Source organism: Dendrobates tinctorius, unplaced genomic scaffold, assembly GCF_039654945.1.
Source record: "Dendrobates tinctorius isolate UK_male_01 unplaced genomic scaffold, ASM3965494v1 ptg000016l, whole genome shotgun sequence".
NCBI lineage: Eukaryota > Metazoa > Chordata > Amphibia > Anura > Dendrobatidae > Dendrobates > Dendrobates tinctorius.
In genome coordinates, this window is record NW_027361684.1 from 9,518,778 (window position 1) to 9,532,530 (window position 13,753).

Here is a 13,753-nt window from a genome sequence, read left to right on the forward strand (position 1 = left end):
TGGGTACTTCACCGGCTAGCTCTGCTGGGTGAAAGGCCAAGAATTTCCTCCACACCTTAGCGTATATTCTTGTAGTAGACTCTTTCCTACTTTGTAGCAGGGTATTAATCAGGTTTTCCGAAAAGCCCTTCTGCTTCAATAGTTCCCTTTCAAATTCCAGGCCGCTAGGTGTAGGGCTTTGGCCTGTGGATGGTAGCAGGGTCCCTGCGAGAGAAGATCCTGGTGCAGCGGCAGGATCCACGGGTCGGTTATTGACATGGCTCTCAGCCATGAAAACCACGGCCTTTTGGGCCAAAACGGGGCTATCAAGATGACCCTCGCCCTCTCTTGTCTTATTTTCCTGACTACTGTTGGAAGTAGAACCATTGGAGGGAAGGCATAGGCTAGCCGGAATGCCCAGGGTGCTTGGAGGGCATCTAGAATGTCTGGGTTGTCTGACCTGTAGAGCGAAGCGAACCTCTTTACGCGTCTGTTGGCTCTGGTAGCAAACAGGTCTATCTCCCGTCTGCCCCATTCTGTCGCTATCGTCTCGAAGACGTGCCTGCTGAGGACCCACTCGCCCTGATATAGGACCTGGCGACTGAGAGTCTGCTTGAGAGATGTCTACTCCTTATGTGGAGTGCCGACAAGGAGTGAAGATGTACCTCGGCTATCTCTAGGATCTCTTCCGCGATAGACATCAACGGTCCCGACCGCGTACCTCCCTGTCGGTTTATATAGGCCACTGCGGTGGTATTGTCTGTCTGGATTCTCACGTGGGTTCCTCTTAACTGCGGGAGAAATTGAGATATCGCATAGTAAATTGCTTTTAGCTCCTTTACATTAGAGGAGGTTTCTATCTCATGTTTACGCCACCGGCCTTGTATCATGTGCTCCTCCAGGTGGGCCCCCCAGCCCCAGGGGCTAGCATCCGTGGTGAGCATCTTGGAGGGAGTTACCCACCATTGCACTCCCTTAGACAAATTGGTAGGATTTAACCACCACTTTAGGGATTTAACAACTTCTGGCGATAGGGACATCCTCCCTTCCAACCGCTCCTGCAGTCTCTCTGTTTCCTGCAGAATAGCCCACTGTAGTGTTCTAGAGTGGAACTGGGCCCATTGCACCGCTGGGATGCACGATATCAGGGACCCCAGCAAGGACATACCCTGTCTCAATGATATTACGGGTCTTCCTGTAGTATTCTGTATCTTATTGATTATGGCCACTGCTTTAGCGTCTGGCAGAAAGCACTTCTGACTTACAGAATCTACTTGCAGGCCTAGGAACCTCTGACAGGTAACTGGTTCTAGTCTGGACTTCTCCCAGTTGATTAGCCATCCTAGCGTTTGTAGGGATGAGATAATCTTGGCCATTCTTGTTTTGCACTGAGAAACAGAATTCCCTACTACGAGCAGGTCGTCCAAGTAAGGGACCACTAGTGTGTCATTCAGCCTTACATACGACATCACTTCCAGCATCAATTTGGTAAATACCCGAGGAGCCATGGATAGCCCGAATGGCATTGCCACAAACTGGAAATGCTGAATCCGACCCTTGAACCAGACCCCTACCCGCAGGAACTTCTGGTGCTCTCGGTATATGGGTAGATGGTAATAGGCATCCTTTAGGTCCAAAACTGCCATGTAACACCTGGGAAACAAAAGTTTTATTGCAGAATTTATTGACTCCATCTTAAATGGCCTCAGCCTTAAGAAGGTATTAAGCTTCTTTAAATTTATTATGGTCCTAAAAGAGCCATCTGGTTTTGGGACTAAAAATAGAGGAGAATAAAAGCCCATTCCTTCTTCGTCCCCTGGGACCTCTATTAGGACCTGTTTAGTTAGTAATACTGCAATCTCCATCTCCAGTGCTTCCTGCTGTATCTGGGACTTCATGGAAGTCAATAGGAAGAAGTTCGGTGGATGCCGAATAAATTCTAGTTTTAGGCCCGATGAGACGATATCAATGGCCCATGGGTTTGATGTTACCTTCCCCCATTGGTGGCTGAATTCCAGTAGTGTGCCACCTACCGGTGTACTGGTATTAGCGGAACCTGTCTCCTCTGAAGGGACGCTTCCCGAATAGATTGCCCCTCTGTTTGCGGTCCTTATTTCCCCAGCGATCCTGGGGTTTAAAGTCTTTTTTGCCAAACGGCGGCTTTCTGTAGGACCTCCTATTAAAGGGAATATACGGATTAGGAAAACCTTTTTTTCTCTCTCCCGCTTTTGTTAAAATCTCGTCCAGTTCCGTGCCAAATAGGTACTTACCCTGGCAGGGTATAGCACACAGTTTAGTTTTTGTCTGCGTGTCCCCTTTCCACCCCTTCAACCATAAGGCCCGCCGGCCTGCATTGGTTAGCCCTGCTGCTCTAGCCGATAAACGGAGAGAGTCCGCTGAGGAAGGCCGCTGCTCCTTTAATGAGGGGCATAGAGGACAGGAGTTTATTCCTGGCCACTCTGTTTTTAATATTGTCCTCTAGGTCATTCAGCCATACCAACATTGATCTTGCTGTGCACGTGGCTGCTATTGCGGGCTTAAAAGCTGCCGCACATGCTTCCCAGGATCGTTTAAGGAGTGTATCGGTCTTACGATCTAATGAGTCAGCCAAAGTTCCTGAATCCTCTACCGGCAGGGAGGATCTACGAGAGGTAGAGGCCACCGCCGCATCCACTTTGGGGGCTCTCGACCAAGCTGTCAATTCTTCATCGTCAAACAGATATTTACGCTTTGACGTTAAGGGGAGGAAGGTTCTCTGCCCCGGTTTTTCCCACTCCCTTTTCACCAGCTCTTTTATAGCTGGGACCACTGGGAATGCTCGGACCATTCTACGGGAAATGCCTGCAAACATTATGTCTTGTGGAGTCTTGGGGTCCTTACTCTCAGGTAGCCCCATGGTATTTCGGACAGACTTAACTAAGTTACTGACGCTGTCCGTAGGGAAACACGCCTGCTCCTCGTCCTCTGAGGAAGGGTATTCCTGGGATCTATCAGAGTCTAGCTCCCCGGATTCTGACGGCGACCTTGATGCCGGCGAAGCTCCTCCTCTTTGTGAACTTATCTGTCTCACGGAGGAGTGACCCCCCAGACTACTGGAGCTGCCCAAGGCCCGTAGCTCTTCCCTAATTATCGCTCGGATATCCTCTTTCTTCCGTGAGGATTCCTCCTATAAGGCCTCCTCAATACACGCTTGGCATAATCTTTTAGGGTGGCCGTCTGGGAGGGGCTGAGAACATAAGGCACACTCTCTATTTTTCGCCTTCTCTGTTCTTTTGGCCTAAAAAGGGGGGTATGGACCAGAAAAAAGAAGGCCATCAGCTATTTATTCTGACTAAAAACACTCACCCGTGAGTCTCGTCAGCAAACTACCGGCTGCGGGGTCCGCGCCTCAAGCTGAGGCGAGGCGTGGGATGATTTCTTCTCCTTCCGTTTCTTCTCCAGGGGCTCAACTTGCCTGGAAGGTCCGCTAGATTCCTTCCTGGAGCTGCCACTTCTTCTGGTGCTGCTGCTTCTCCTTGTAGCACCGCTTTGTCTGCTGCCATGTGGGGATTCCACTGGCTGACTTAGCGGGAGCGAAGCTGGGTCATCTATGGATGACATGACTGCGCACTGGCGCTGCCTCCGTGGCTTCCTTTTTATAGCCTTACCACACTTTTTTTTCCCATCCTCCATTTTTTTTTTTTTAGCCCCTTCTGCGCATGCGCGGGCGTTCTCCCGCGAGCGCCGCCTCCTGCACTGATCCCAGAAGTCTTCCATACCCTTACTTCCGGGTTGCCTGCCTGGGAGCGCCGCTGGAAGCGCTGATGCAGCGGCCCAGACGTTAACCCCTGCAGGTATGACCTCCGGTAGCGCTGCCTGGCACAAATGCTCAGGCTCTTCTGCTTCTCTCGGGGGGAGGGGGGGCGCGCGGCCACCATCCCTGATATGCCTAATGGCATTATGTAATGCGTTCGTCCCCTTCCTGGGGGGGGGGGTATACGCCCCTGTCCCCTCAGTGAGCCTTGGCACCTTCTTACCTCCGACCTCACCTGCATTACCAGCTCTGGGGGGGGGGGGGGAAACATCACCTCTCCGCCCGACGCTGCCTCCAGTCCTGGGGCCCCTGCTGCTCATATTATGCACGCAGGCAGCTACCGGACCAGGTATCCTCTTCTGCGGGTTCCTTCCTAGGAACAGGAAACCAAACTGAGGGAGCGAGGGGGACCGCCCCATTTATCTCTCTGTAGGTTTCTTGTTCCTGGGGCGGATCCCCTCTCTCAGTGGGTGCTGTCGTGGCGAAGAGGAAAAAATGTGTGGGCTCCCGCTGTAATTTGTCAATGCGGGAGCCCACACATTTTTTTACAACGAATTAACCCCTTAAATTAACACCTACACCTCCCAAATTTTACACATCAACCCTCGTCTAATTACTAATGAAAGACATACGAAACAAAACATGAAATGAAATGGTTTACTGTATGTAAACCATGTGTCATTTCATGTCGGGTTGGGGAATGATTTGACAAAAGCTGGCAATTCAATTAGCCGCTATTCTGCTAAGAAGAACTCACACTGACAGGTTTTATAACACAAACGAAAGAATAGATATAGACACATAGAGAAAATATATATATATATATATATATATATATATATATATATATATATATATATATATATATATATATATATATATTTTCTCTATGCGTCTATATCTATTCTTTCGTTTGTGTTATAAAACCTGTCAGTGTGAGTTTACTGTATAGCGCACTGAATTGCCGGCTTTTCTAAAAGACACTGGGTGCGTATTTCTCACAAGTCACACATCTGGTCTGTGTGTAATGCGTATTTTTAGCGCACCCATAGACTTGTACTCGTCCGTATTCCTCTCTAGTGTGACCCCGGCCTAAGTCCGAAACCCTTGGGAAAACTGAGTCCAGACTTAAGGGCCATAGACTGTAATGAGGCAGAGAGAACGTGCCCTCTGCCGTACATCCTTTTTGGGAGTGTCCGTCCTCAATACTTTTTTTTAGGTTTTTTTTTTTTAAATGCAAATCAAGAATTCCAGTTTGGGGGTCAATGGCGCCTCACCACCACCAGAGCTGCTGCACCCCCGGACCTTCTGTCTCTTCCCCACTATCCCGTAGAATGTAAGGCCACAAGGATAACTTTGAATGTAACCCCCCTTCTCATGTACAGCACCATGGAATTAATGGCGCTATATAAATAAATAATAATAAAATAGAGTGAAAGGTTACCGTATATTAGTATTTCATCAAGAAAAACAAATAACTACGAGAAATTCTCCAAGTTCATAACAAAAGCACATGGCATAAAGAAAAAAAAAAAATAATTACATGTGCAGAAAGAAGCATGGTGGCAGCACAAAGTAGAAACATGCCATACATATGCAGCCAGTAATCCTACAAATAAGGCCACGGGCACACGTTAAGTATTTGGTGAGTTTTTTACCTCAGTATTTGTCAGTCAAAACCAGGAGTGGGTGAAAAAAAACCAAAAAAAAAAAAAACAAAGAAGTGGTGCATGTGTTTCTATTATATTTCACCTCTGATTGTTCCACTCCTGATTTTGGTTTACAAATACTGGAGGTGGAAAAAATTCTCAAGTACTGAATGTGTGAACGTGGCCTTAGCCCCGGGTGTAACAAGTACGAGGCCTACAAGTGCGCTAATCAATTTACTACACATACTGGGTTGTCATGGTAACGGCAGCAAGTGAAAAGGCCGTAATGGGTAGAGATATAGTTCCACCGTTGTTATAATATCTGTGTCTTCTACAAAGCGCCAGATCAGCACCATAATATATCATCAATAGTAAACCTTTTTCATAAAGCGCTGTGGCCATACAGAGCGCTGCGTCCAAGAAAGGCGTAGAGACAAGTAGGTTTACTACTCATGAATTATGCAGGCCTTTTTCCACCACCAGCGTACAGTATTATATAATCAGTTGCCTGCCCAAATGTAAATGATGTTTTAAGCACGGCCAGCTGCTCGACGTATCATGGAAATGCAGCGTGGCGCTGGACTAGAGAACAGATAATGTGGGATTATCTCAGACTTCCCGGCGCAGAGAGAGATAGAAGTCAATAATTCGGAAAAGAGAAAAAAAAATCCAATAATGCTTGGTGCACGGAAAGGGTTAAGGTAGAACGACAACGGAAATTAAAGCTCAATGAATGTTCCGAATCCAATGACAGCTTCCAGGCGGAGCGCACTCATTCTGGCTGGTGTGGGTGCTAACCAGCAGACTGGTGAAGCAGAGCGCCAGGGGAATAATTACATGGGAAGCCATTCATTCCAAAGCAAAGAGAAAGAAATCATAGGAATTCTGTATCGAGAGCAAAAATAATCCCAAAAAGGAAAACTTGCCAATAGAAAATACATAAATAACATACGCTGAGCAAAGGAGGCCCCACACCATACCGACAGAACACGTCTATAGGGAACCAGTCACTAAACATGGGGCTATTAAACCACCGGCTTCAGATCTATCTTTTAAGGCCGGGGTCACACTGGCGAGGAATACGGCCGAGTGAGAGGCGCTAAAAGCACGCATTACACACGGACCAATGATTCTCTATGGGGTCCCTCGCACCAGCCGTATATTTCTCAACCGTATTCTACGCTCCGTGCCAATCGCAGCATGCTGCGATTGTCAGCGTACTACGGCCGTAATACGCCAATGCAAGTCTATGGGTGCGCAAAAAATACGGATTACACACGGACCACACATGTGACTTGCGAGAAATACGCACCCGGTGTCTTTTAGCAAAGCCGGCAATTCAGTGCGCGATACAGTAAACTCACACTGACAGGTTTAATAAAGAAAGAATAGATATAGACACATAGAATACACACACACACACATATATAATATATATATATATATATATATATATATATATATATATATATATATATATACACACACACACACACACACATACATTCTATGTGTCTATATCTATTCTTTGGTTTCTGTTAGAAACCCTGTCATAGGGCTCCATTATATGTCCATTTTGCAAGCCTGTGAGAAAATCTCGCCATACGGATTACATACAGATGCTGACATGCGCAAAATACGCGACCACACCTTGCTTACGGATGACATACGGAGCACTATTTAGGGGTCTGTCATCCGTATTACGCATGTAAAATACTGACCGTATTTTGCGTCGGTTAGTGTGACCCCGTCCTTAGGCATTTGCTCGATTAAAAAATAAATTGAGGGACAAATTGAAGTTCTACGTCCCTGCAGTGCTGCTCTCAGGAGTCATCTGGGAGGAGCTGCTGTGGGACTAGTCACGGTCTCCTCGCTGTTTGCACAAAATGATAATTTCAACCTAATAAAAATAATCCATTATCTCCGCAGTAGGGACAACTCTTGAGATTAGCGGGGGTCCCACTGCAGAAATCCTCTATGATCGCCAGTTCAGGGAGCCAGTGATCCTTATTCTCCCATCACGAAGAGCTGAGTGTCGCTTTACTAGCCCTTTTAGATGTGCAGATTTGGGCTGGTGAATGTAACTTAATGAGTGCTGGACAACTATATAAGACATCTGGCGCCAGCTTATCAAGCAGTGATTGGGACAGAAGGTTCAGAAATGCAATTGTTCGGTCCCTATGCAGTATCATGTTTTTGGCAGCACATCTTTTTACACGGGGCAATGTGCTGCAGATAACACTTTTTTCTGTCAGCATATATGATCCAATCACCTGATCAACAAAAGGTTTTGCTCGTTAGTAATGGTGATAATGATAAGTTTGTTGATTTAAATGCACCGTAAGTCGAAGGCATTGAAGATGTACACTGCACTCACCACCATAGACTTCACACCGATACGCTACATCCATGACTAGCTGCTCTACTCCATATGGGGCACCCTGTACTAGTCATGGGTGGGGGGGGGGGGTTGTAATAATTATCTGTATACTGGAAGTGATAATTTACAACCCCCTCTAAATAATGTCTTACCCGCCATATGAAGTCAGAGCAAGATGGGCCGGGCAGGATGTCAATCAAGAAGGAAGCAGACAACTCTACTGCCCAAATGTTAAGATGGCCACCAAGGGCGTAAGGACGCAACTTTAATATCTCCTCATAACTTCAATTTTCTTCCTGGACGGGGGCATGACAGACATTTATGAGCCATGTAGCACCTCCACAACAGTTTAAGAACCATATTTTTAGTGACACATTCCCACACATCTGGGATCCTCTTCGTTAGTGCTATGACTATCAATACTCCAAGGTCAGGAGCATTTTCCATCAGTATAAGGGCTCGGTATTCATGATCCTGATGTCATATATACAAAGGGTCAAAAAGAACAGGAATAACAAAAAAAAAAAAAAGGATAAAATGTATTTGTCATTAGTATATTAGCACAAACATAAACCAAGCCGCCATAAGTTACCGTACTTTCCACAAGAAGGCAACATGCACACAGCAACGTGCACGGTACAGACCACCCTAAAGAAGAGCTCCATGTGATGCTTCTATATGATTTATTACAATGTATGGAGGGGAGAAAACCTCCATATTCTACATGCTGTAAGGAGAAAAAATAAATAAAATAATAAAACAGCATCAGTCCAACTAATCAGACACATATGAGGGGCCGAAACACATAGGCAGCAGACTGAACCCTCCAACTTCAGCAGAACAGGTGACCGAGCTTATGTGTCTACAGGGCTGCCCAGACTCTCCCTCCACTGCACATATCTGACGGGATCAGGCATGTTGGATTTCAACACGTGCAATTATTTATTTTTACATCAAGAATGGGGACATCTACAAAACATTGGAATAAAAGCCATATATCACTCACATGCATTGTGGGATATCTGCAGCACCTGTGCATGAAATTAAAGGGGCTATCCAGTTTTAAAAACACAAAGATGTTTATAATAAAAAAAAAAAAAAGAGAAACTAAGCCATGATGTAGTATGGCACATGGTGGCTGCGACCACTCTCTGGCTACAGAGGTCACATGCTGCCTGCTTGCAGCCAAAGACCTGCAGATTACTGGAGCATCGGCACTGGGTACATTATTTGGGCAGTATATTTTGCATGAGTTTTTCCTGGATATTTTAAGAAATTCAAGCTTGCGATACCTCTAGATTTGAATCACATATGGAGCCAGAGGAATTTGTTTCTTTTTATAGCCAGATATAATTTTTTTCACTTTCCACAAAATTAGGTGAGCATTCTTCCTGCGATACACGGCACAACTACCGAAATTTACACCGCAGTCACATCATTACCCACATGTACAGACATGTACTTCTATTTTTGGAGACAGCGTATTTAGAGTCATAATAGTATCGTCCTGTATGATCTGGGACCAAGTAAACACAAGGAGTGGGTATGAAATGTGGAAAAGGGACACATTCCCGTGGGCCCTGGAGGCAGAAGTCTGATTTTCTTGTACATGAAGGAGAAAATAACATTTCCATCAGTGAGCTGGATCCAACTTTTATCTTTTTTCGGTCTGTCAATTTTTACCATTTTTTCACCAGTAATCAGTAAAAATTGGCCAGCGCTTGGATGACACACAGATGGCATTCATGTGCTATCAGAACTATTAGAGATCTCATCGATTCTGTCTACACTTCGGTTTGCAGAGAAAGAAAAAAAAAAAAAAGGAGCAACAGACATGTGGACAGCCATGGACTATAATGGGTGCGTGTTCTGGCCATGAAAAATGCGGATAGAACATGTATGTGTAAAACACACATCTGAACGGCGTCTTATACTTCTGTTCCACTGGTTTTGACTTGCGCTGGAAAATACTGCCGTGTGAAAGTGTCCAATTTCAGACAGCCATGAAGCCAATGGGGACCACCAGATGTTTTGGGTTGTGTTTTTTTTGTTTTGCTTTTTTCTTCTTTAACATGTAGAAAACCCTCTAAAATCATACACACATGAAGGTACAGCCTGACGCTACTGACTTCTGAGGCTGCAGGATTACACCTCATTTCAACCTGCAATTTGCACAGAGTCCAAGCAAGTCAGCCCACGAGCATCTTTATGCCAACAGAAAATCCCTCTCTCTGCCCCCGTTACATTTACACCACATATGGCACTTCCAATCGCTAAATTCATAAATGTTACAGTGCTACTGATAATTCTCCCCAGGTCATGTGAAAGTACCGCCATCACACAACCATGACCTCTAAAGCGTGAAGTATGGGATCACACAATATAAGAACAAGCTGCCGAGGTTCCACATAGATGAAAAGTCTGCGGTGTATCTGAACATTAATGTAAGCTGCGTGCTATATTATTAAAGGGGTTGTCCATCTTTGGGGCTTTTTCTTTGCATTCTACTAACATCTGTGCTGCTTCAGAACGAGTTAACTAAGAATCTGTCAGTGAGCTCCTTCCGACAGGACGATTTGTAACTGATGTGCCTATGCAAAATTTTTCCAGTTCAGATGAACGTATGCAAAAATTGCCCTTATTTCAAACTAAGAAAAAAAAAAATCTCTGCACCAATGTTTTGTGTCGCCTCATCTTTCTTTTTCTGAGCTCCTCTCAGCTCGTTTATGACCACATCAAAGTTGAATGTGCAGGGAAAAAAAAAAAAAACAAGTCCGTAAAAGCCAAAACATAAAAAAAAGTTTGACGGCCAAATATTTTGTAGTTTTAAATGGAGAATTATAGCTTATTTATGTGCCAGAACCACTGGCGGCAGGTTTCAGAGTCGGCTGCGTTACTGCAGCTATGTATGTTTTAGGGTATGTGCCCACGACCCGGAATAGGCAGCGCTTTGGACGCAACGCATGTTCGCCGAGTCTAAAACGCTGTCGGCTATTGAACGTAGGCAAATACTCAAGAGAGACTGACATGCTGTGGTCTGGAGAGACGCAGGCGTCTCTAGACACAGAGGGCACGGTATTTCCTGAAATCCCATCCACTATGCTGTAACATCTGGACGCTGCGGGTTGGACCATGCACAAGTACATAACATCCAACCCGCAGGGTTTACTGACCTTAAGGTCCCGTCTCACATAACGAGCTCGTTAGCGAGATCGCTGAAACGTCACCGATTTTGTGACGCAACAGCGACCTCGCTACATGTGACACATAGCGGTGACCGGCCCCCCCGCTGGATATCGTGCTCGAAAGTCCTGGGCCATTTTTTCATTGTCGGTGTCCCGCTGGCCAGCATGGATCGCTGTCTGACGCTGACGAGCGACCCATGGACGCAGGCGGGAGTCGTCAGAATAGCTGCTGTGTGACAAGGTCCCAATGACTGCAGAGGTCATTATACGGATCACCGGATCGTTAGTCGTTGAGTAGATCTCCCTGTTTGACAGCTTACTAGCGACCATGTAGTGGACGCACCAGCGATCCTTACCCGGTCGTATCGCTGTCTGGATCGCTGGAGCGTCGCTATGTGAAACGGGACCCTTACAATGAAAGTCGGCCGGGGGCTGTAGGGAGAGATCTGAGGCCGGTCCCCAGAGCCTCTCCCCACCCTGCTCCCATAGACTGACCCTATGGGTGTATGTAGACAAGACTTGTGTCCACGGGAGCGGGGAGGGGACTAGTCATCCCAGACAAATGGACCCCGAATCATCATTGCTGCTCATCTGCTTTTCTGAAATAATCTCCTCCTTTCACCTTAAGGGTGAGTGCACACGGTGCGGATTCTGCTGCGGTGTACAGTACCATTATAATCAATGGAAATAGAAATCCGCAGTGCACACGGTGCAGAATCTTCCGTGCGTATTTGCTGCGGTTTCTAAACCGCAGCATGTCACTTCTTAGTGCGGAATCCGCAGCGGTTTCACACCTTCTCCATTGTAGAGGTGTCAAACCGCAGAGGAAAACCGCAGGTCTCTTGACCTGTGGATTTTGCAAAATACGCAGCAGAATCCGCAGCATGTGCACACAGCCTTACAGAGTAAAACATACGCGGCTGCAGTAACGCAGCCGACGTCCTATTCACCGATGTGGATCAGGCAGCTGGAATCTGATGACCGGATCCCTTTAAGAGGGAAAAAAAAAAAAAATCATTCCTGAAAATGTGGACGATCCCTTTAAAAAAGGGCACGGGATGTACACTGAAGGTTAATGTTAATAAACACAGGCCGCTAGCACCCAAAATTCTCTACATGCAAATGTCACACAGGCCACATGACTTTCTTTCCCCTTACATCCAACTCTCTGGCGATTGCTTCCATCGACTTCTATGGGCAGCGAACATTCTATGACATAACGCAGAAATAGAAAGGCTCATGGGATATTATATGGAACCCCACAACCAAATCCCTGCGATACCGGAGCCTAGCATCAGCTGTGCCCCAAGAGCAGGTGGACCCATGAGGGCAGAGGTACACACTGCCACAGCAGCACAGAGCAGTGCAGTCACAGGGGCGCAGCCAGTGCACACCTCTAGCGTCCTCCTGGGGCGCAGGACGACATTGCAGGCCCCGGCAGATGAAGGAAGGAAGCACAAGGATGGCGAGGAGTCGGCAGCAGCTCCCGCGCATGCGCACTCCGGCGCCGGTGGACACTATGAGGCAGGAAGAGCTGGCAGCAGCAGGAGACAATAGGAAGGTTCCTAGCAGCCTCATCGTCCGCATCACTCACCGACACGCAGGGGCTGGAGGTCGTGCTGGGGGTCGGGGATCGCTGCACTGTGACCAGAGCCATCTAGGAGCTGATGAAGGAACACGACCGGGCTCTCATTATCATCCCATGGAATAATGGCGGGAGGGCGGCCGGGGGTCCCGCTCAGAGGAAGGGGGAGACTCCGACGCCCAGTATCCTGCGGCCGCTGCCTGAGATCCCCGCAGACCCGCCGCCTCCTGTCCCCACACTGATAGGAGAGGCAGCAGCGCTGTGTGTATGTCCCTGGCGCGCATGCGCACACTGACAGCCGTCACTTGGCCACACCTGTTTAACCGCTGCAGCGCCGGAGTGTAGTGTATACCTCTTATCAGTAGTCATTAATTGTCTATATATTCCGTTTTGTAGGTCAGAACTCTGACTCTAACGGCTACGTTTCCCAAAAACACTAGTGAATACCCCCAAGGAATGAAGACCCTGCTGAGCGGCCGGCAAAGAAAGGGTGTTTAACCCCAGCGCCCCCACGGCCGTGCGAATTTCTGCAAGCTGTAGCGCCAAGCTGAATATGTCAGGTCATTACACAGGGAGCAGATCACAGCCCAGCGGAGGATGAGGAGGAATCAGGGCGATAGATGAGACATTAATGGCTGAAGGAAGAAGCCAATGTCTGGGGCAAAGACGTGTCAGGAGGGAGTGATGGGGACTGGGGCAGATAGGGGCACAGGTGTCAGGAGGGAGTGATGGGGACTGGGGCAGATAGGGGCACAGGTGTCAGGAGGGAGTGATGGGGACTGGGGCAGATAGGGGCACAGGTGTCAGGAGGGAGTGATGGGGACTGGGGCAGATAGGGGGCACAGGTGTCAGGAGGGAGTGATGGGGACTGGGGCAGATAGGGGGCACAGGTGTCAGGAGGGAGTGATGGGGACTGGGGCAGATAGGGGGCACAGGTGTCAGGAGGGAGTGATGGGGACTGGGGCAGATAGGGGGCACAGGTGTCAGGAGGGAGTGATGGGGACTGGGGAAGATAGGGGGCACAGGTGTCAGGAGGGAGTGATGGGGACTGGGGAAGATAGGGGGCACAGGTGTCAGGAGGGAGTGATGGGGACTGGGGAAGATAGGGGGCACAGGTGTCAGGAGGGAGTGATGGGGACTGGGGCAGATAGGGGGCACAGGTGTCAGGAGGGAGTGATGGGG

The 13,753-nt window shown here is 47.7% G+C and overlaps 1 protein-coding gene across 3 annotated transcripts in view; it reads right to left on the reverse strand.

Annotated features, from left to right (window-relative positions):
- SSH2 (slingshot protein phosphatase 2) overlaps positions 1 to 12,842 on the reverse strand; it is a 260,325-nt gene extending 247,483 nt beyond the window's left edge. For all 3 annotated transcript variants that reach the window (XM_073565426.1, XM_073565422.1, XM_073565425.1), the window contains exon 1: positions 12,581 to 12,842. In XM_073565426.1, coding sequence (XP_073421527.1) covers positions 12,581 to 12,643 — 63 coding nt within the window. In that variant the 5' untranslated portion in view covers positions 12,644 to 12,842. The remainder of the gene's footprint in view (positions 1 to 12,580) is intronic.
- Between the last annotated feature and the right edge of the window lie 911 nt (positions 12,843 to 13,753).